The sequence below is a fragment of the Sarcophilus harrisii genome, chromosome 2 (assembly GCF_902635505.1).
Source record: "Sarcophilus harrisii chromosome 2, mSarHar1.11, whole genome shotgun sequence".
In the NCBI taxonomy this organism is placed as follows: Eukaryota; Metazoa; Chordata; class Mammalia; order Dasyuromorphia; family Dasyuridae; genus Sarcophilus; species Sarcophilus harrisii.
The window spans coordinates 511,866,771-511,889,678 of record NC_045427.1 but is presented as its reverse complement, the minus strand read 5'-3'; the positions used below and the strand labels follow the sequence as shown (position 1 = coordinate 511,889,678).

At 37.4% G+C, this 22,908-nt stretch overlaps 1 protein-coding gene across 1 annotated transcript in view; it reads right to left on the bottom strand.

The window, feature by feature from the left end:
* CHRNA7 (cholinergic receptor nicotinic alpha 7 subunit) overlaps window positions 1-18,531 on the bottom strand; it is a 171,510-nt gene extending 152,979 nt beyond the window's left edge. The window contains exons 1-2 of the mRNA XM_012543738.2: window positions 18,144-18,531; window positions 17,472-17,611 (exon numbers count right to left, since the gene is read on the bottom strand). Of these exons, the coding sequence (XP_012399192.1) occupies window positions 17,472-17,611; window positions 18,144-18,198 (195 nt within the window). The 5' untranslated portion in view covers window positions 18,199-18,531. The remainder of the gene's footprint in view (window positions 1-17,471; window positions 17,612-18,143) is intronic.
* Between the last annotated feature and the right edge of the window lie 4,377 nt (window positions 18,532-22,908).

Here is a 22,908-nt window from a genome sequence, read left to right as displayed (position 1 = left end):
AGTCACTTTATCTATGTGGCTCTCAGTTTCCACACTGAAAAATGAGGGGGTGGGCTAAATGATCTATACAGCCTCTTCTAGCTCTAAACCTTATAGTCTGTAATTCTCTATTTTTCTCTCTCTCTAATTCCTTATCCTTAAAAAAGGTGGGAGAGCTCCCTGTTGTCCCCTGCAATCATTCTCTTGTTGCTTCCCTTCTATTTTGACCAATTTGCCACTTCTACATATGTGTTGTTTTCCCCCATTAAAATGTGAACTCCTTGAGAGCAAACCTATCCTGTTTTTTCTATTTGTATTCCCCATGTTTACACATTGCCTGTCACACAGTAATGGTTTATTAAATGGTTTTTCATTCATATAAGTAGTTGACACTGTCTCAATTTCTTCAACTTCCAGCCCCTAATTAACTCCCTGCAATTTGTCTTTTATTTTACCATCATTTACCTCAGATTTGAAGATATCTGATTATCTCCTAACCTCCCATATAAAAAAATAACCTTTGCTCAATATTCCTTTTTCTTGACCTCTGCATCAACCAATACTGCTGACTTCCTCCTTGCTTCTCAAATTCTGAACCGAGATCCTAATTCTCTTCATATCTCTTGTATTATTCCTTCTCAGGCCTGATTATGAATATTCCCAAATGCTTAATTTGGACCTCCCTGTATCTTTCTCCATATTTTCTTGGAAAGAATTTACTTACTCCCATGGTTTTAACTATCATTTCTATGCAAATGACTCTCAAATATCACTATCATGTCTTAACTTGGATATCCTGCCAATACTTCAAATTCAGTGTGTCCTAAATTGAACTTGTTCTCTTCCTTCTCAATTTTTCTAGTGCCTTTTTGAGAACATATTCCAACTCTTCACCTTCTTCCCAACCCAAGTTCAGATTTTCCTTCAGAGATACCATTAAATTACCTATATGCTCAATCCCCTTAATTCAATCAGCCACCAAATTCTGGCATTTCTTCCTTCAAAATGTCTCTCATCTCTGTCCCTTGCTTTCTATCCCCACCATTACCACTTTATGTGTAATACTGCACTAACTCCCTAATTTGTCTTCCTAATTGTGGTCTCCTCTCCCATCCATTCTGCATGCTACCACCTGATTAATCTCCCTAAAATGCCATTTTCATTGGTTCGTATCAAAACTTCTAAAGTCCTTCTATTGCTTCAAAGATAGAATACAAAGTCTACATTGTGACATTCAACGTCCTCCACAGCATAGTCCTTTAATCTAACTTTAACTACCACTCATTTTATCCATCAATTATATACTGCCTTATGCTATAGCATGGTGTGGTAGAAAGAATACTGAACTAAGAATAACTATTCAGAGAAACTTGAGATAAATGGAAAAGAGAGATTTTTGATAAATTTGAAGAGGGAAAAACTGAAGGGAAAGGAGAACATTTAGATATAGTCTCATGAAAGCAAAAACATCCAGATGAGACCTTGAAGGAAGGGAAAAACTCTGAAAAATTGGAGAAGTGGGGAAAAGGAGGTCCATTACTATTAACAGCTAACATATGTATCATATTTTAGTGTTTTCAATGTACTTTACATACATTATGGCCCTATTTAATATTCATAGTAACTGTATGAGATAGGTGCTATAGTGTCATTTTATAACTGAGGCAACTAAAGCTCAATAACATTAAATAATTTTGCTCATAGTAGTAATAATAAGTCTCAGAGCTAGAATTTGAACTCAGGTTAGGTTTCCCAATTCCAAGTTCAGAAGTCTTTCTAATAAAATAAAATAAATAAAATTAAATTCTTTCTAATAAATGTTCCCATATTCCCCTTTGCCTAGTCCAATATGCTTTTTAGTGTCCTAAGAATATGGTGATCTAATGAATAAAGACTCTTTCCTGTTATAAATAAATAGGAGTTGCCAAATGGCAAATCAATAATGATCCTCTTGGAACTAAAGTCCTAACAGAACCCTTTCACCCTTGGCTATGAAAGAAGTATTTATTTTAACAATACTTCAGTGTACATTTATTTAACTATGTACAGAAAAGTATGATAGGTGCTGAGGGAGATAGAAAGTTCTTATATGAAATGATTTCTGCCCTCATGGAACTTGCATTTTAATAGCTCAATATGCAAACTATAATGTATATACATATATATACACACATATGTGCACACAAAAACAACCTAGTCTCTATATTTAATAACATTCAGTTTAACTCCTTTAGTTTTTCATGGCCTGAGGACATCAGCAATGACCCAGGTGCCACCAAAATAATAAAATTTATTTCAGAAAAAGGAACAAGTTTCCTATTATTAATATTTCTTTTCCTTTTTTTCACCATATTCCATGGCTCATAATTTTTCTTCCCTAGAAACAATAAAGGTGCCATCAATACAATGTTTTTTTAATGTATGCTAGGCAGTTATTGTAAAAGGATTGCCCATTTATCATGGCAGTTGTGGTAACGATCCCATGCAGGGAATATAAATATGGAAGGACCATCTACATTGTTAAAGGGGGTAGAGTAAGAATACATTTCTGTGACCATATTAACTATATACATTCTTCTAGCTGTGTAGAAACTATGATGACTTTATAGGGTTTTGAGTCACATTCTCTACTTGGGCCTTCTTTACTTATGACTCACAGAAATTTTGCAGCAGGTTCTGCTCCCTAATCAAATTGCTTTGGACTGAAAAGAAAATCTGCAACATCATATTTTTCTGTTCTCTATACTAGTCATAGACTTAGACTTGTTAGTGTCTAGATTAAAATCAGCCTTGGCTAACAAAATTCTGGTCCACAAAGTCAATACAAATAAAGATGTGTCAAAAGGATCTATGATTTCAAAAGATCTTTACTTTAAAAATTAGAATAAGTGTATAGGCACAAATACTATAGAGATTCTAGGCAAATTCAAGATATCTCAAATACAAAAAAAGCTTGATTTATGACCATACCAATACAACAAATCATACACAGGCACATACTCAGAGAAAGAGAAAAAATTGAAAAACAATTCAGAAAAAAAATTTTTAGATATCCATACATGCCAAAGAGGATTATTTGTAATGGTCTAGATTACTTGGTTAATTAGAATTTATTAAGCACCCACTGTATCTTAAGTGATAAATATACCAAAAAAAGGCATATAATAGTTCCTGCTCTCAAAAAAACTCAGTCTAATGGAAGAGACAACAAACAAATAAGATATGTGGGGAAAATAGAAAATTATTTCATGAATTCTTTAGTTTTTACTAGATGTCTGACTTAGTGTGCATGAATCTAAATCCTATTAATACACACACACACACACACACACACTCCAAAAAACATGGGTCTGATTGGAATATTGTCCTAAACCAGCCAGTACCAAATTTACTGAATATGTAATCCTTGGGGTATCTAAAATTCAATGTTCTTTCAAAAAAAAAAAAAAGAAAATCTTTAATCTTGTATATTAGATTTCTCATATTTTAAATAGACTTACAACACAAATATTATTAATTCAAAGTGAGTTATGGCTATAAAGAAATGAGAGAGATTTTATTACTTTTCTTTTTTTATGCAAACTTACCAGGATTTATAGTTCCAAGTCACAGTTTCTCTTTAGAGCAGTCACCCATTGATCTTGCCATTGATTAACTATCTTTTAGAATTCTTCTTGGAAATTCCTTCAGAAACTGCTTAGAAGTCATATAAGAAAAAGTGTTTTGTTCCTCATTGGTCATGAAAATGGTATTTTCTAATTTTTCTAATTTCCTAATAATTATTCTCAAAACTTAGGTCTCAAAGATTTGGGGGTATCTCTAAAAATCAAGTCCATCATACAGAAAAAAATATATACTACTTTTGAAATACTCAAAATATGTTATTCTCTCAGGCAATCATTAAAACATTTAAAGACTAGAGACTTTCAAGGCACATGACCAACAAAATAAAGAACTAGACATTTTCTCTTAAAATAACTTCTTTCAAAAACAGGAATTACATGCAAAAGATGAAATAATTTTAGCTGTTTACATTTGTGGGAGGGAATCCCATTGAAGAATGTTTCCATGTGGGGAGGGACATAGGGTAATGGGCAACGAGGAGCTTGCAATGGGTATAATTTGAAAGGATCTGGTGTTTAGAGACACTGAGAGAACATATTGCTACCATGGACAGCATCTTGCCACAAGAAAAAGGGAATCAGAGCTCCGGGGGTAAATGATACCCACAACAGCTGAATTCCAAGGATCTAGAAAGAAAATTGAATATCAAATGAATAAGAAAATGATTATGAGAAGAGCAAAAGTTAGTAATGCACTTAACAAACAGGAACCAAAAAAATCCTACCATGGAGTAATATCCTCTCTATCACATTCAAGAACTGACATTTCTAAGAATGAGATACAACATTAAAAAAAAAAAAAGGCATTTGGTAACAAGATCAAGTCAAGAATCTCTTTATAAGAGGAAGTTCAAAAAAAAGGAAACTTAGAAGCTTTAAATCCATAAGGAATACAGAGAATAAAGAAGGAATAAATAAATATAAGGCCTATGAATCAAAAAATAAAATTCTAGAATAAACAGAAAGGCAACAAAAATAATGAAGAGAACAAAGTAAAAAATTCAAGTAGTATTCTTAGCAATGTCAGCATTAGTGGGAGTAGGGTATAAGTCATCCAAAAAAAAAGACTACACAAATAAGTGCCCAAACTTATACAGACTTGAGTTTCCTCTGTAGATAAAAGAAAACCAAAGAAAACAACTCCACTTAGCTAGTTATCAGTATTAAAAATCTCACTGAGACTGTCAGCTTTCAAACTATAGATGTGCATATCCTATGATAATGTGCTGGCTAACATTTAACAAAAAGCCAATCATTTGACAAATTTAAATTATTTCATAATATGCCATCTAAAAAGATGTCTCAACTAGTTGAGATTAAAAAGGAATATGGTACTTTTTACTTTAGGTTCATAATATTTAGTATAATATAAATGCTCATTTCTGTGTGTTGGGTGACGCTTTTTTATAATGGTACAGTGGAAAAACTAATGACTTTAGAAGTCAAAGGACAGTCATCCAGATCCTACTTCTGATGTTTCCAACTATCTGACTACTGTGGTCTAAGACTGAACTAGCTGTTAGTAGCTTTGTTAATTATGGTCAATTAAATGTGTGGTTTAATTGTGGTCAATTTTCCTGTGCATGGATCTCAAGTTACATTTCCCAAATTTCATTTTCATATATTATTTTTAAATTGCATATTATAATTTAGAGTTATGCCTATTAAATTTCATCTTATACATTTCAGTCCATTTGACAAAAGCCAAAAATTCAGATTCTGGTATTTTTGCCATTTTCTTCCCAACCCTACCTGGTTTAATCATTTTCTGATTTAATAATCATGATATCGATGATATCTTCAGCTGCCATTAACAAAAATCTTGACCTGAATTGAGCCATAATCGTGGTTATATAATCCAAGTGTCAAGTGAAGCTGCTAAACTTCCCTACCCTTGGCAGTTGGACTGGATTCTAAATTGGGCATTATCAATAATATCTTATCTGGCTTGTACCCTACCTAGAATATCTATCTGGGGAAAATATCACAATTTGGCTCAGTTTGATTTGCACTTAAGGGTATGAGATCAATTCCTGAAAATAACCCAGGTTTTCCATAATGAATACAAAGGTGATTAGTAATGTGCCCTTGGTTCCCTATAAATACCATTTTTATTCACCTTCTCTTCCCCAAAGAGTTCTGTCTTAATAGCTCATGCCTCTTCTACAGGATATGTCCAAGAGAAACCCTGGCAATCCGAGTGCATTACAACCTCTTGTCCTGTGTGTGGTACATTCAGGCTCTGCATTTCAGTCTCCTAACTGCTCCACCTATAGCTACATTTCGGCTGCTATCCGTCTTTGTCACCTGCTGAGCACATTGTTGCTTCCATAGCTGTCTACTGATGCTATCACCATAGTGACTTACAGCCCTACAGTTCCAAAGCCACACCCTAAGCAAGCCCTTCTTCACCTCCCAGTCTGCCACATATTCACAATCTCTTCTTCCTCGTGTCCCTGTTTCTCAACTGTCTTCTCCCTAATATCTCTTTCTCTCAGCCAACACTGACCAATACAATCAGATCTTCTATGACACTTGCTTTGAAATATTTTTAATTTGTTCCAGTATGATTGATATACTGGAGAGCATTTTGAGCATGACTCAAATTTTGGTTTGCTTTTTCACAAATTCATCCCAGAGAAACAGCAAAAAGAAAACAATGAGAAAAAATGAACATTAACTCACAAGCTTCAATCCTTCCAGTGCCCACTTCCACAAGCAAACTTTAGGTCTTTTTTTAAGGGAAAATGATATTTATTGTATATCTTCTTTTGTGGTAGAAGTCATAGGCAAAGAAGGACTGGTGCTGCATATGAACTTCAGTTTCCTCTCTAACTTTCCGATATAGTCAAGGCCTGTGCTGATCCAAAGTTATAGGTCACCAGAGGATGCCCTCTTGCCAGTACCTGTGGATTTTGCCAGCCCAAGGTGCAAATTGAGCACATGGCCATGTAGGTTGCCACTATTTATTATGATATTTATGTATTTCTTAACCACTTAACATGTAGAGAACTCTGACAGTGTTTGTACTAGGTTCCTATCTGTTTTAATAAACCACTGATGAAATTCAACCACTGATGAAATTTTTGAGTGTTGTAACCCCCTAACACTGTATTTTTCATAAGACCTGTAGTTTTTACTGTGCAACTTTTCAGCTTCATGATCTTAGAAATGAATATATCTATTATAACAGAATTAGATATTATATCACATAGATAGATAACAGAATTAATTTGATTTCTGACATGTACCTTGAGAAATTCTTTTTCTACATGTCTATGCCTGCTTCTCTGTTTTTCTACCTCCCTGCCCACTCTCCAATTAGAAAGGAATAGGAAGGGGGGAAGAAAGACAGGAAAGAATTCTTGTCTACTATAGTTAGAATTTTGTCAATTTTTAGAAGCCAATCCTGAATTCTTTTGTTAAAGCAGTTTATATCTGAGGGTGTATGTAAAGTAAAATTGTTCTCAGGGTAACTTCAACTTTAGAAGAAAGTCGATTACACTCATATTTCATGCAAGATCTATCTATAGATATCTCTGGAAATTCCTTGAAAAGAGATTTGATTTTTTTGGTTTGTTTTATTTTATTTTCCTAGACTGGTAGAATATTAGGGCTGAAAGGGGACACAAAGATGCTCTAGACTAGGTTAGTTCTTTCATTGCAATGGAAAATTCACTAGACTTAGAATCAGGAAGATGTGGTTGGATTGGTTATATAACACTGGACAAATCATTTAATCTCTCTAGAGCTTAATTTATTCATCTGTAAAATAAATAGTTGGACTTGATGGTTTCTAAGGTCCCTTGAAGCTTTATATCTATGATCTAAAACTATGAAACTAAATCTATGAAACTAAAATTCCTATGGCTTGGATATTCCACTCTTTAATTGGGTTCTCTATAGGAAGCAATACTTTGGCTTTCTCTCAATGGCAGATTTAAATAGTTAGAGATGTTGTATGAAAACAAGATTAAAGCAATCCAGGGATGTGCTTGCACATACATACACACATATTTATACCAGTTTTCTTCCCCTGTTAATGCCTTACTCTTGTCAATTACTTCAATAACTATTTAAGGATTTTTTGTGATGGCATTCATTCATTCAAAAAATATTTATTAAGCACCAACTAAGAGGATGCTGAACCCTATTCTCAGGAAAAGAAACAAGACTTTAAAGCACAACTCTCTCTCCATACCATTGATCGCTATATCCCCATAAAAACCAGCAATCCTTTTGCAAATGATTTTCCAATATTCAACACAGACAGGGTTTTATAGTCATTAAAACAGAGCATCAGGGCTCACTTCAGGATTGTCTCCTCATGCATCTTATTAAAGGGGAAAAAAATTCATCCTTTCTTGACCCAAATTCAATGCCCACATGGCCTGTATCTGTTCAAATGTTTCTTTGATCTAAGCAGGATAGTTTACCTCTGAATCCAATACCTGAAAAAATAAGCTCTCCCTGAAATGAATATCCATACATTTTCTCTATATCTATCCTCTACAAAGAGGATAAAAAAATTATCTATTATTGAATGGGAAAAAATAATTACTGTGGTTTTTTCAATGACATTATCAAATTACATGATTTCTTTCTTCAAATTACATAATTTCTTTCACTTTGACCATCCAGAAAGAAGGAAATAGACCTCTGAAGAATCTAAAAGACACAGGAAATGATTTCAACTGCCAGCTGTGAAAGGCAGAAGTTACAGGGATGATTCCTTAAGCAGGATTACCTGCAGGTGACAGCTGGGAAAAACTAGACAGACTTTGAAAATAAGTTTGCTTGAAGTAATGGAATGGCAAAGAAACCCAAGTGGGGTTTGATTCCAAAATAAGCATTCTTGAGATTGGAAGGAAAGCAGAAAGCTGGGGGGGGGGGGATTTTGCAGCCAGTGTTTTTGATAAAGATCTATTTTCTAAAATATGTAGAGAACAAAATCAAATTTATAAGAATACAAAGGATTTCCCAATAGATAAATGATCAAAGGATATGAACAGGCAGTTTCAGATGAAGAAATTAAAGCCATTTCTAGTCATATGAAAAAATACTCTAAATCACTATTGATTAGAGAAATGCAAATTAAGACAACTCCAAGGTACCACTATACACCTCTCAAATTGGCTAAGATGACAGGAAAAGGTAATGATAAAAGTTGGAGGGGATGTGGGAAAACTGGGACATGGATACATTGTTGGTGAAACTGTGAAGGGATCCAACCATTCTGGGGAGCAATTTGTAACTAAGCCCAAAGGGCTATCAAACTGTGAATACCCTTTGATCTAGCAGCGTCTCTACTGAGCCTGTATCCCAAAGAGACCATAAAAAAGGGGAAAGGATTCATGTGTGCAAAAATGTTTGTAGTAGCCCTTTTAGTAGTGACAAGGAACTAGAAACTGAGATGTCCATCACTTGGGGAATGGCTGAATAAGGTATAGAATATGAATGTTATGGAATATTATTTGCCATAAGAAATGATCAGAAGGATGATTTTTCAAAAGCCTAGAGGGATTTACATGAACTGATGCTAAGTGAAGTGAGTAGGATCAAGAGAACATTGTACACAACAATAAGATTATGTGATCAATTGTGACGGACTTGGCCCTTTTCAACAGGGTAATTCAGGCCAATTCCAATAGACTGTGATGGAAAGAGCCATTTGTATCCAAAGAAAGAATTATGAGGACTGAATGTGAATCACAACATAGTATTTTCACCTTTTTGTTGTTGTTTGCTTGCTTTTTTTCTTTCTCATTTTTTCTTTTTTGATCTTATTTTTCTTGCGTAGCATGATAAATGTGGAAATATGTTTAGAAGAATTACACATTTTTAATCTATATGATATATATATTGTCTAGGGCAGGGAGTGGGGGAAAGGAGGGAGAAAAAGATTGGAAAACAAGGTTTTGCAAGAGTGAATGTTGAAAACCATCTTTGTATGTATCTTGAAAATAAAAGGCTGTTAAAAAAGAAAAGTGATTCCACAGAGATCATAAAAAAAAAGGGAAAGGATCCATATATACAAAAATATTTATAGCAGCTCTTTCTATGTTAGCAAAGAATTAGAAACTGAGAGCATGTCCATCAATTGGGGAATAACTGACCAAATTGTGGTACATGATGGTCATGGAATTCTATTAATCTCTAAGAAATAATGAACAGTTAGATTTCAGAAAAACCTGGAAAGACTTATATGAACTGACACTGAGCGAATTCAGCAAAACCAGAACGTTGTACACAGTCACAGCAACATTATATAGTAATTGACTATCATAGAATTAGCTCCTCTCAGCAATATGATCCAAGACAATTTCAAAAAACTTGTGATGGAAAATGGCATCCACAACAAGAGAAAAACTGAACGCAGATTGAAGCATACTATTTTCATTTTTTTATTTGTTTTTTTGCTTTTTTCTCATGTTTTTTCCCTTTTGTACTAATTCTTCTTTTACAGCATGACTAATATGGAAATTGGGGAAGGGGGACGGAAAGAAAAAAATTTGTCAAAAATATCACAAAAATGAAATGTTGAAAACTATCTTAACTTATAATTGGGAAAAAATAAAATACTATTAAGTGCTATATAAAAATAAGCATTCTTGATTTCAAATATGTCAGATATTGGAAAAGCAATGAAGCTTATCAGCAAAGTGGTATGAAGAGGGCGAGTACATCTTCACAGTACATCTCATAGAACTAATTGTTCCCAGGAACTATTTGCAAGGAAGCTTGACAGCTAGCCTCGGAGCCAAGAAGAGCTGAGTTCAAGTGTCTCCTATGACACCTACTGACTATATAACTCTAAAAAAATCACATAAATTTCCAGTACCCTAAACCAGTGGGGTCAAATTCAAAAGGAATTGAAGCCACTACTCCATATCTCTATTTTATTGTATGCTGATTTGTTTTGCTAACTATTTCCCAATTCCATTTTAATCTAATTCTCAAATCCGACAGCTGTGCTCTAAGCAATTCTCTAAGACAAGAGTTTTTAACCTTTTGTATTGTGGGTCCTTTTAGCCATCTAGTTAAATCTATGAACTTTTCTCAGAATAATGTTTTTTACAATGAATAAACTAAAATAATTAGGACTGCAAAGGAAATAAATTATATAGAAATACAGTTATCAAAATATTTTAAAAATAAAAACATACAAGTTCACAGACCCCAGATTAAGAATCCCTATTTAAAATTACAAATGAGAAGATATAGATGCCTGAATTGACAAAGGAAGTTTCCTAACCAGGGAATTCCCTATATCAGTGAAATTTTAGGTCCAGTTCCCCATCCTTATTTAAGAGTCAGCAGTAGCTTCACAGCTGATATTAGTAATAGAGTGTTTGAAAATTGTCCTAGGTCTGGAAGGAGAATGGACTGTGAACCTAGTGTTTGTGGTCAATGAGTAAATCAGTAGTCATGTGTGGAGAAAGAATAAAGCTATACATGACAGTTAATTTGACATAAGAAAAATAAGTTAATTGTATGGGAGGCAGAAGAAATGCAAGAAGCTGACCAGCATTAACTGCAATGAGTTCTGGTCTAAAAGGATAATGCAATGTCCAGTGTCCTAGTGTCCTCCTGTATAATATAAACATCAGTAAAGAGGAGCAGTGATCAGAAGCTAGTCCTCATGTATATCAGTGCAACACTTTCTGAGCTCTTTCTGAATTATTGTAGGGAAGAACGTGCCCCTGATGACTCACAAAAAGACATACTTCAAAGTCTAATAATGGGACTAAAATTTGATTAAGTAAAGTTTGCTTATTATTGAGGAGAAAGATCTTTAATTATATCATAACTTATGTTTATATTTTAAATGTACTTATAAATGTATATTTTATACATTATAAGCATAATTTTAAATGTGTCTAAGGTTTAGGGATTAAACCAGTGACTTTATCAAAATAGTGATTGCTCAGATGAGGAAATTACCTTCATCAATTCTGATCAGCATTTTTACTGTAATATATAATGTTAGAAAGTTGCCTAGGACACCATCTTGCCCAAGGTCACATAGACAGTACGTGTCACAGGCAACTGGAATGGTGAAGAGAGGCAGGCTTTGAGCCAAGAAGACTGAGTTTAAGTGACATTTCCAACATTTTACCTTTATTTATTTTAAACTCAGAATTGGACAATACTGCTCAAATTCAGCTGTTTAAAAAAATTATGAGAGCTCATATATTTAGAGTGCTTTGAGGTTTACAAAACATTTTTTCTCATAAAAGCCTTAAAGGGTAAGAAATGTATGTATTATCTCCATGTTACAGACGAAGAAACTGAAAAAAAGATTAGTGGACTTGCTGTAGTCAGTATTAGATACCAGACTCAAATTCACATTCTTTCCCATTATACAAAATATTTTTCTATAAATACGATCTCAAAAACTTAAGGACATAAACTGATGGACTTTGATAGAGAACCATTATAAGAATCTCAGGAAAAACATGAGTCTTGCAAGTTAGAACAAAGACTTCTTACCCCACTAAATTACTCAGATTTCAGACTCAGTTCTTCTGAGCCAAATAAAACTACTCAGAGTTGAAATTGCAAACCAAAAGCAATAAGTGATAGTCAACATCACAATATTATTGGTAAAGTATTCTATTACGCCACCATTTATACTCTGTATTAAAGTTTTCTCCAATTTTCTCCAATATCTCACATGTCAGCCTTCTGGATACAGCTCTGTAAAACAGCACATTCATTCCTTACTCATTTATATATTAATAGTGGGATAGTCATGTGTGTCTTACCAGCAATTTACTTAAATGCATTGACAACAGGGAAAGTTGGAGGATTAGTCGGGGAACCTGACATTTGTACAGCACTCATTTTTAAAAGCACTTATACACAGGTACCTTCTCATTCTTGATCCCAAGAGCTTCGATCCAACACAATGAACCCAACAATCATCAGATGGCACAGGGTGTACCAACTACAACAAGAGTACTTATACACACACACACACACAGAGAATTATATATGACAGATGATGCCCTATATGAATAAAAATGACTAGGCTCTAGATGCTTTGTCTCTCTATAACTTTGGTCAGCAAATCTCTCTCAACACATAGTGAGTAATGACAAGATAAAATCCAAATATTCAAGTTTCCAGATAAGTCTAAACAAAGTTGGCAAAAGTTCCCCCAAATCAGCTTTTCACATGCAAATGGATTTACAGAGAATTTTGACTACTTACCTCTCTCCTATATGAAACTACCAAAGTTCCAAAGCTAAACCTTTCAGTGTGTTAAGATCTGGACTAAGAAACATGTCTCTGCTTGTGAATAAAGATTTTTATTAGTGTAGAACTCAAGCCATATCCCAACAGGTAGGAAATGTCAGTAAAGGAATACCAGGTAGGAAATTACCTTCCCTTTTTGGGGAGGAGGGATTATCTGTGATTTCATTTATACTGGGCATACTAAACCCCTCTATCATTCCAGGCAAGCAGCTCATATGTAACTTAATGAGGAAGCCTGGAATAGCAGATAAGAATGGTGAACTTGGAGTCAAAAACAGATTCCCATTGTATAACATAAGCTAGTGACAACTTCTGAGTGTTCTAGGCAATTGTCTAAGACTTAAGTTGCACAGAAGGTGCAGACCTGCACTGGGTCCATTGCTACACTCCAAACCAATGAAATCAGAGGTCCAAGTCTCTGTCCCTAAACCTGGGAAGCCATATCAAGAATGATGACTTATTCAGGATTGCACAGCTGGGATGTATCAGAGACGAGACTTGAACTCAGGTTTTTCTGGCTCTTGAGTCAGACCTAAAGCCATGATGCTATTTGGTTTCTCTCCCTAAGATTGTAATAGCTCAAAATGATAGAGCACTTTAAGGTTTGCAAAGTATTTTACCTATATTATTTCAATTGAGCAACAACATAATCCTTAGAAGTAGGCACCCTTATTATTCTCACTTTACAGATGGTGAAATTAGGGCCCAGAGAATTGAAGTCACTTTCTCAGGGTTACACAACAATTAAGGGTTCTGAAGCAGAAATCCAATCTAGGTTTTCTGGATGTCAACTCCAACACTTTATCCATTATGCCACACTGCTCCACTAAACCGTAGATTAAACACTGACCTGCATTAGTGAAAGAAGTTCCCACACCAAGAGGGAAGGAAGGGAGGGAGGCAGGGAGGGAGGGAGGAAGGAAGGAAGGAAGGAAGGAAGGAAGGAAGGAAGGAAGGAAGGAAGGAAGGAAGGAAGGAAGGAAGGAGAGAGAGAAAGGAAAGAAGGGAAGAAGGAAAGGAGGGAAGGAGGAAAGAAGGGAAGAAGGAAGGAAGGAAGGAAGGAAGGAAGGAAGGAAGGAAGGAAGGAAGGAAGGAAGGAAGGAAGGAAGACAAATATACTGGTATTTTTACCTTTTAGAGTATGTTTTGAAATCCATTCAAATATAATCCCCATTCAGAGGCACAGCCATATTTTCATTTTAAAACTAATTTGACTCTAAGATTGGTCTGCTCTTTAGGCAAGGAAAAACATACCCATACACACACACACACACATACACATACACATACACACACCTTTGTTTTGTCTTTGGGAGCAAGTTGCATTATCCCTCAGACTCAGACATCCAGGATGATCACATAGTCTGTTATTTTTAACTCCCCACACTCACCTCCACATCTACTCAGAAGCCAAGTGCTAGTGATTCCACCTTTGTTGCACCTCTTGTAAATGCACCCTTCTCTGCTCTGATACTGCCAGTGGCATTCAGGGCCCTAGTGTAGGTCTTTACCAGCAGGACTATTGCAATAACTTAGTGGTTGGTGTTCCATCCTCAAATCTCTCCCCATTCCTGTCCATCTTCCATTCAGAAGTCAAACTTGATCCTTCTAACTGGTAGATCTGACTTCAAAACCCCTCATCTCTATTCAGTAATTCTGGTGGCTTCCCTATTACCTCTAGAATCAAATATAAAAACCTCTTTTGGGCTTTCAAATCCATGATAATCTGCCCCATCTCACTTTTGCAATTTTCTAATACCTTTCTACCCTCTATGTGTTCTTCCGTGCTATTTTCCCTCCATCTCCCAAATTGTGCATTTTCTCTGCCTGTCCCTCATAATTGGGATTCTCTCTATTTCCTTCCCTCCCTGATTTCCTTCTAAGTCAGGATTTCTGGAAGAAGACTTTCCCTGTGCTCTTTAACACTGGTTCCCTCCCTCTGAAATTGTCTCCAATTTATCCTGATATATCTTGTTTATACATAGTTTGCATGCTGTCTTCCCACATTAGACTGTGAGGTTCTTGTAGGAAGGGACTTTTGTTTGCCTTTCTTTGGCAATACTTAGTAGTATCTCCTAAGCCCCTATATTTGATAAATGTTTGTTGACTTTCTTTAAGAATGTTCTTGTGAACAGGACTGTATTATAAGAAAATGAAGTCAACTTTCTGCTACCTACTCAGTGTGATCTGAGAAGCATGAAAATGTCCTAGTACACTCTGCTGGTCTTCCTTACCATTCCCTCTCTACCTATATGTTACATCAGAAAGAGCTCTAACTCGGGACCTGGGTTTAAATTTCTACCAGTATGTATCAGGAGAGATCTCAGTTTCTTTATCTATAAAATGAAAGTTCTAGATGATCCCCAAGTTCCCTTCTAGTTCTATAGAATCTTATGATCATTTCCTAAGGGCTTCTTAAGGAGTTATTTTAGATACACACACACACACACACACACACACACACACACACACCTTTTTGATACAAGTGTTACCTGATGAGCCTTGAAGAGGAAGCATTGTGTAGTGGAAAGAGGATTGGACTTATAGGATGGGCCTTCCCTCTAAAGTCCCTTTCAGCTGTAATATCTAGGATCCTCAAAGGTGGGTCTCATCTTTTAACTACACACAGCCTTATGGATCACAGTCACCTGCCTTAATGCCTTTAAATTCAGCATCACTAGTTTATACATAGAATATATGTATGTGTACATGTGTGTGGTATATATATCCCCCAGACCTCAATAGTCAAAAACATTACCATTTTCACATTCAGCCATTGATAACAATTCAATTGAGACAGAAAAAAATTGCTCTGTTAAAAGGAAAAGTTACTGTGTATCAACCACACAGGTACCCAAGCATGATCAGATCCAATTTCCAGCTGCTTCTTTATCCTTTTCTCCTCCATCCTCAGCCAGCCAGTGCTCTCCCTCTCTCATCCCCCTGGTCCTTGAGGAAACTCTCCAGGCATAGCCCCTGGGTTCAGGCCAAAAGTGCTCTTCAGGCAACTTCCTGGCATCCTAAGGGACTTTTTCCTCTTCTACCTGGGTCCCCCATATTCAAAACTTCAGCTGAGATCAATTATTCAATCTGTTCCCTTCCAACTAATTCTCCAATTAATAAAAGAAAGACAACACTCTAGTTTCTCTGGGTTTTTATTTTCTTTATCAGCTTTTTTTTTTTTTACTTCTGACCCTTTTACACTCCCATTCCCTTCAATCCATTTTCATCCTATCACAAAGGAGCAATATCCACATTTTCCACATTTAATGCTCAAGCCAGTTTTCATCTACAGCAAGCCAGCACATATCTATAATGTATACAATAGAATAGGGGAGCTATTCATTACATTACATTTTAACTAGGTTAAAACATTAAGTTATCTGGGATGGTTAGGACATTAGTCTGACAGTGTTATTAACCAAATGAATCAGATGAAACATCAGGGTTAAAGAAATAATAAAAGCAAGTATTCATTCAGCACAGAGTTCCAGAGACATCAGAGATAGAGAAAGGAATTGTATTTACATAGCAGTCATTAATTTGCCTCGGTATTAGGCAAGTCGGTAGGGAAAGAGGTGTTTCCCTGCATAAGTAACACCTGGAGAAAGTGATTCTGTGGGATGATGTTGCAAAACATTGTGCAAGTAAATAACAGATTTGGTAGAATCCAAGAGTAACATAGTCCAATGTTGCTAGTCTAATACACACCAGAAAGGCAAGAAGTGTGTTCAGGAGTCTTATTGTTTAAATTGCCAGTGGCATTCCTGAAACTCCCCCCAGTTTAACCAGATGCATCACAGAAGAGAACTTAGGTAAACTGACTGTCAATGCAGAGTCTATCCAACTGGCCGTTAGGGTATCTTTTTTACAAGAAAGGAGATCTGAAATAAGTTCTCTGTCTATGTGGAGAGTGGGTGGAGAGACAAAACCCATCTCAGTGGATATGAATAAGTGAATGGATGCAGTGAATAGATAATTGGTGGGACTGCTTTATGCTGCATTAATGGTATGATTTTAACAAGGAGTAAAAGTGGAATCGGCACCAGCTGATCTTATTCATTCTAGATATTACTGTTTGGGGAAACTTCTTACTACGGTTACTTGCTAAGAAAAAAGGTGCGCGATCCAATAAAGACACCTAACAGGATTATTTTATTTATATTGTTATCTAGACAAGAACAGGGCCCTGGGAAAAGTGGGAAGAAAACTCGGAAGGAATGGAGGAAAGAGAAATAAGAGTCTGGGGTATGGTGTTTGTGTTTCAATATTGTGGGATTGTACAGCCTAAGAAATTCGTCATAGGGGAGCACCCAAGATAATTATTTTTGGACTTCACAATTTTGCCGTTCTAGCGACCAGTTTTGCCTCCCGGTCTTACATAAATACAAAAAGATGAATACTTTTAATTTGTATTTCACTAGCCTGCTCTCTCCACCCTATTCTAGGCACTGAAGTAGCATGATAATTGAGACGCTGAGGACTAGTCCTTAGCAAATGGCCAAGCGGGCTGTGAAAGGCTGAGCTTGGGGTAGGAGGGGAGAAGAAGGTCCGTGCCTACATAGAGCAACAAAAACAACAAAGACAGAGAGCCATCCTCACACTCACCACATCCATGATTTGCAGGAGGCTCAGTGAGAAGTAGACTGTGAGCGGCTGGGAGTCGTTGGCGACCGGTCTTTCCAAGGGGTTGTAATTCTTGAGCAGTTCCTTATAGAGCTTCCTCTGGAACTCGCCTTGCAGAGATGCTTCAATAGACGGGGAACTAGTTAGGCCGCTCAGAGTCGGCCAGGCAGGGACACTGCACCCCCATTCTCCGCTGCCCGAGAGCCCCAACTGCGTCCGTGTAGCCTCCCCTCCCGCTCCTCTCCCCTCTTCGCCCAACATTCACATGTCTCCAGAAAAGGAGAAACCTGGAGTGGGGAAGCCTAGGAACCCGCTCCCTTTCCGCTTCCAGGTCTGCCTTTCAGCGTGAGAGTCTATGGGGCATCCCGACCTTCTGCCCATCCTCCCGCCCTCGGGCTAGACCCCGACCCCAGGACAGTGGGTTCGGGGAGTAGGGGTCCCGCCACCATGCCCTCCACTCCACACCCTAACTCCGCAACCCCAAGGACTGAAGGAGAGGGCTCCCTGCCGGGTACCAAGCAGAACGCTGGACAGCGCAAGGGGCACCGCCCCCCACCCATCCCCTCACCCTTCTAACGCTACGGGATCTCAAAGCCCAGTTAACGCTTGGGAAGGGAGGAGTAGAGGGCGGGGAGACCACGAGCGCTGCTTTACCGTGAAGGAGTGAAGCCGCCACCACCAGCCACACACTCCCCTGCTGGCGGCTCATTCTGAGGTCCCCGCAACCTCCCCCGCTCCAAGTCCAGCTACAAAGTTGAGCCCAGCCTCCCTGCGAAGAGCCGAGCACCGGGTCCCGCGGGCTCCCGTCACCAGCGGGAGCAGCGGCTGCCGCGCTGCCCTTGTCCGCCGCCCGGCTCTCCGTCACTTGCTCGCTCCCTCCCTCCCTGAGCTCCTGTCCCTCCCTCGCTGCCACCCTGGTTTCGCTCCTTCCTTTAAAGAGGAGGCAGCCCTGACAGTAGCCGGCAGCGCCGAAACGCCCCCCGCTCCGCCCCGCAAGCTCTCCACGTGACGGGATCCCCTCCGCTTCCGCCCACCCCCAAGATTTCACTCACCAGCAGCCAGAGGGAGAAGGTGGGGAGACGAGACGGGTGCGAGGATTATGAGAAGGCAGAGCTTTCCCGGAGAACTGCAGTTGACAGGCAAGAATGGAACACCCCAGCCGGCATGCCCAGAGATTTGTGACTCTCCTGACAACTCACGGTTACGGTCCGCATTTCACCCCTGCCTTTCCTCAAACCCTCAGACCCCCCTAGAATTCCCTCAGTCCCAAATCCCCCTCCTTTCCTGTCTCTGACCCCTGTTCAACCTCACACTCGCCCTTATTTCAGTCCTAAACCACCAAGATGTGGAACAGAAATGAATATTTTCTGAATTGCCTACCATTTTCCCAGTCTCCAATTTTTCCACATTCAGAGAAGTTTGATGGGTTCCGTGCTAATTACAAGAATATGGGTCGCTCTACTACACTGATTCCAACTTGGTTCTGGAAGTCTTAAAATTAAATAATTTAATTTAAAAATACATAATCTAGTGTGGACTCAAAATTCTAATTCATTTTCAGAGCCCTTTCACGACTTCCAAGATCCTATGATACAAAGACCCAAGAGTTGAGATCACTTCCCTGAATTCTTCCTGAACTTGCCCAAGTCTCCTAGATCTATCCCCTGACCTCTCCCTCCAAAAAATTAAACTGAAACTTAACTACTTCTGGAAGTTATATAGAGATATTTTTCTACTAAATTACTTTTCTTCTCATCCCAAATTCTCAGCCTAGGTTCTTGATAGGATATCCTCATTTAATATATCACCAATCCAATTTCACTTTTGGCTGAAGAAAAAGGAACCCCATCCAATCTGCTCGTAAAGAAGAGAGCCTGATTGGGTCCGAAGGATCTACATTTCCCGCGTCTTGCTTTTAGGGAACTACATTCCTAAAAGCAGAGGTTTAAGTTTGAGTTTTGGTTTTGTTTCTTTTTTTTTTTTTTTTTTTTTTTTTTTTTTTTTTTTTTTTTTTACCTTGAGCCTGTCCCATCTCTTTATCTAAGAATTCGATTCAGCATAAATTTGGACAAACTTTTAAGTACCAACTAAGCATAGCACTGTGTTAGGAGCTTGGGAAAAGAAGACAAGAGGAAACAGGGAGCTTACCTACCCTAACTTAAATTCTTGACAGTGAGGATGAGGATACAACATCTACACAAAAATAATTCGATCAAAAAATCCTCCTGTACATCTATTTACTGTATACTTTGAAGGAAACTAGAAATTCTGCATTTCAAACCTGAGGCACCCCAAAGTTTTGTATGCATCTGAAATGGTTAGCAAGGATCTGACTGAATGTCTACCTACCTCCCTCTGCAGGAGATTCAAATATTCTGCAGGAGAAACCACTAATCATTAAGCAAAAATTTTGAGTGAACAGCTATACTGCACATCTAGTACAGAGTTCCATACTGTGGAGTTTTAAAAACAATGGATAAAACACTAAATGATGTATCCCCAAAGAAACATATAACTTGGAGCATGTTTTTAATCTTTTTGTGTCATGAACTCTCTTGTGCAGTCTGGTGAAGCCCATGGACTCCTTAGAATAATGTTTATAACCATATAAAATAAAATACACAGCATTACTCACAATAATAAACATTTTAAAGTATTTAGGTGCCAGGCATTGTGCTAAGCACTCTACAAATATTATCTCATTTGACCCTCCCAACAACTCTAAGAGGTAGGGGCTGTCATTAGCCCCATTTTACAGATAAGAAACAGGTAAACAGGTTAAATGTCTTGCCCAGGGTAACATAGCTAGTAAGTGTTAGAGGTCATATTTGAACTCAGGACTTACTGACTTCAGGCACAGCAACTTATCCATTATACTATAACTAATCACATTGAAATATAGTAATCAAAAAAATGTTTCAGGTCACTGATCCCTGGTGTAGGAGAAGATAGTATTTGGAGGCAATATGACACCCCAGGCCTGAAGTCAAAAAGATAACTCAAGTTCTAGTCCTTGGAATTTCCTGCCACTTTTGAGTTGTATAATTTTCTTCACATTTCTATATTTCAGTAAAATAAAGGGATTGGATTAGTTGGTCTGTAAGGTCCAGGAGAGAGAGAGAGAGAGAGAGAGAGAGAGAGAGAGAGAGAGAGAGAGAGAGAGAGAGAAACAAGTGATACAGACAGAGATAGATAAATTTAGATAGATTGAGATGATAGTGATATATAGATGTAACCCGTGTCTTAAAAGCTATTTGCATAAAATCGTCTCCTTATTGGTCGAGATGAGTACTCCATTGCATGAGGGACCAGGCAAAGTCGGCAAAAGCAAGAGTTCTCCAGCCTTCTTCAGTCCTTTTTGGGACTCTTTAAGCTTCAAGTCTTCAAGTTTTGAGTCACTCCTGGTGCTTCTAGCTTCCAGCTTCAAGAAGTAGGATGGATGAGGTCAACCCCACTACAGGTTGCTGAAGAAAAAGACTCTGCGAAGACACAAGAGGAGCTGGTGGTCTCCATTATGTCTGTCTCCAGCTCATTAGGGACTATGAAGAGTTTCTCCTTGGTGAGACCTACATCTCACTTTCCTGGCAGAGAGAAGTTATTTCACTCTCAGTGAAAGAACTGCTTCACTCTGTATTGTCTCATGTATTATCCTACATATACCTTCTACAATTTCTCTTTTACTACAATTTGGATAAACGTGTTTCTTTGCTATTTACTATGTGTGTTCGTTGTAGAAGTGGTATGTAGTGGAGAAAGGCATCAAAGCTTGGAAAAGAACTTGTGGTCTTCCTTCTCCCAGTAGCAATGATAAAGCCATCAGAAGTGAGATTGAATACAATCACATCTCCTAAACTAATGATATTTAATTTCTCTAGGGAAAGCAGAGTGACCTCCAGCCTCAACTTTCTGCTTCCCCTCCTGGAAGAAATTAAAGCTTCCCTTGTAGAAGGTGGTGGGAGAAAAGGGTAGAGATATGTAGTCTACAATTCCATGCAACATGGGGAAATCCAGTCATTGCAATGTGTGGGCTCCTACAACATATGGGCTTCTTTCATTACATTATTGTTGAGTCATTTCAATCATGCCACACAATCCATGACTCGAAATTGGGGTTTTCTTGGCAAAAATACTGGAATGGTTTGTCATTTCCTTCTCTAGCCTCTTTTACAGAGGAGGAAACTGAGGCAAAAAGGGAAAGACCCAGGGTCACACAGCTGATCAGTGTCTGAGGTTGGATTTGAACTCACAAAGATGATTCTTCCTAATTCCTGGCAGTCTATCCACTGTACCACCTGCTCTTTCATTATATATATATATATATATATATATATATATATATATATATCTTCCTATCTTAAGGAATTTCTTGAAACTCCTTTACTAAAGCTGCCTAAGTGTGTTCTGATTGCATTGATATATAATGCAAGACTACATCATGGTCCCTTAGGTAACTACACTTTATTAATGACTTAATTAAATATAATGGAATTCTAAATCACCGAAAATGAAAAAGAGACCAAAAAACACCCACCTGAAGGATCAGTCTGCTCATTAATGTTTATCTTTAACCAAGTGCACTCTTGATTCACATTTTAGTCTAGTTTTAAAAACACAAAGTGCTGCTGCTCCTGAAATATTTTACACTCTTGAAATCCCGGCAGAATGTTTTCAATTTAATCAGCATTTGTTAAGCACCTACTGTGCACTTTGCATGCCACTGGGTAATAGAATTTGAGAGTTAGGTCACATATTCCTGTCCCTGGATAAAAAATTCTTCGTTAAAAAGCTTATAAGAATAGGAGTAGAGAATACAAAGGCTTTTGGTTATGCTTATGTTTATTTTTCTAAACCATTTACATAAGTAAAAAAAAAAAAAAAAAAGCCTAAAGCAAGGAACATGGGTGAGGACCTGAATCCCAGTGACTTTTCCTTACCTCTAGGATAAAAAATGAAATCCTGAGCATTTAAAATTCCCTATAATCCAGTTTTAGTTCCTATTCTTTTCTTTTTCTCAGTCTCCAATCCAGCCAAAATGGCTTGCCGGCTATTCCAACATTCCATCTCCCATCTTGTTGTTGCACAATATTCCCTGACCCCTATGTCTAGAATACATTCTCCCTTCACATGAGGAGCATTAAATTTCTGACTCCCTTCAAATCACAATTGAAACGCCATCATTTACATTGAAAGTACTCATTTCTTATTATATATATTATATATTACATATATATATAACACATATAATTTATATATATATATATATATATTCTTATTATAAAGTGTACACAGTTTATTCCTCAGTATAATGTAAGCTCCTTGAAAGCAGAGACTTTTGGTTTGGTGTCTGAATCCCCAACATTTCCTTCTTCAGCTCATTTCCCAAATAAGGAAACTGAGACAAATAGAAGTAAGCCCCAAG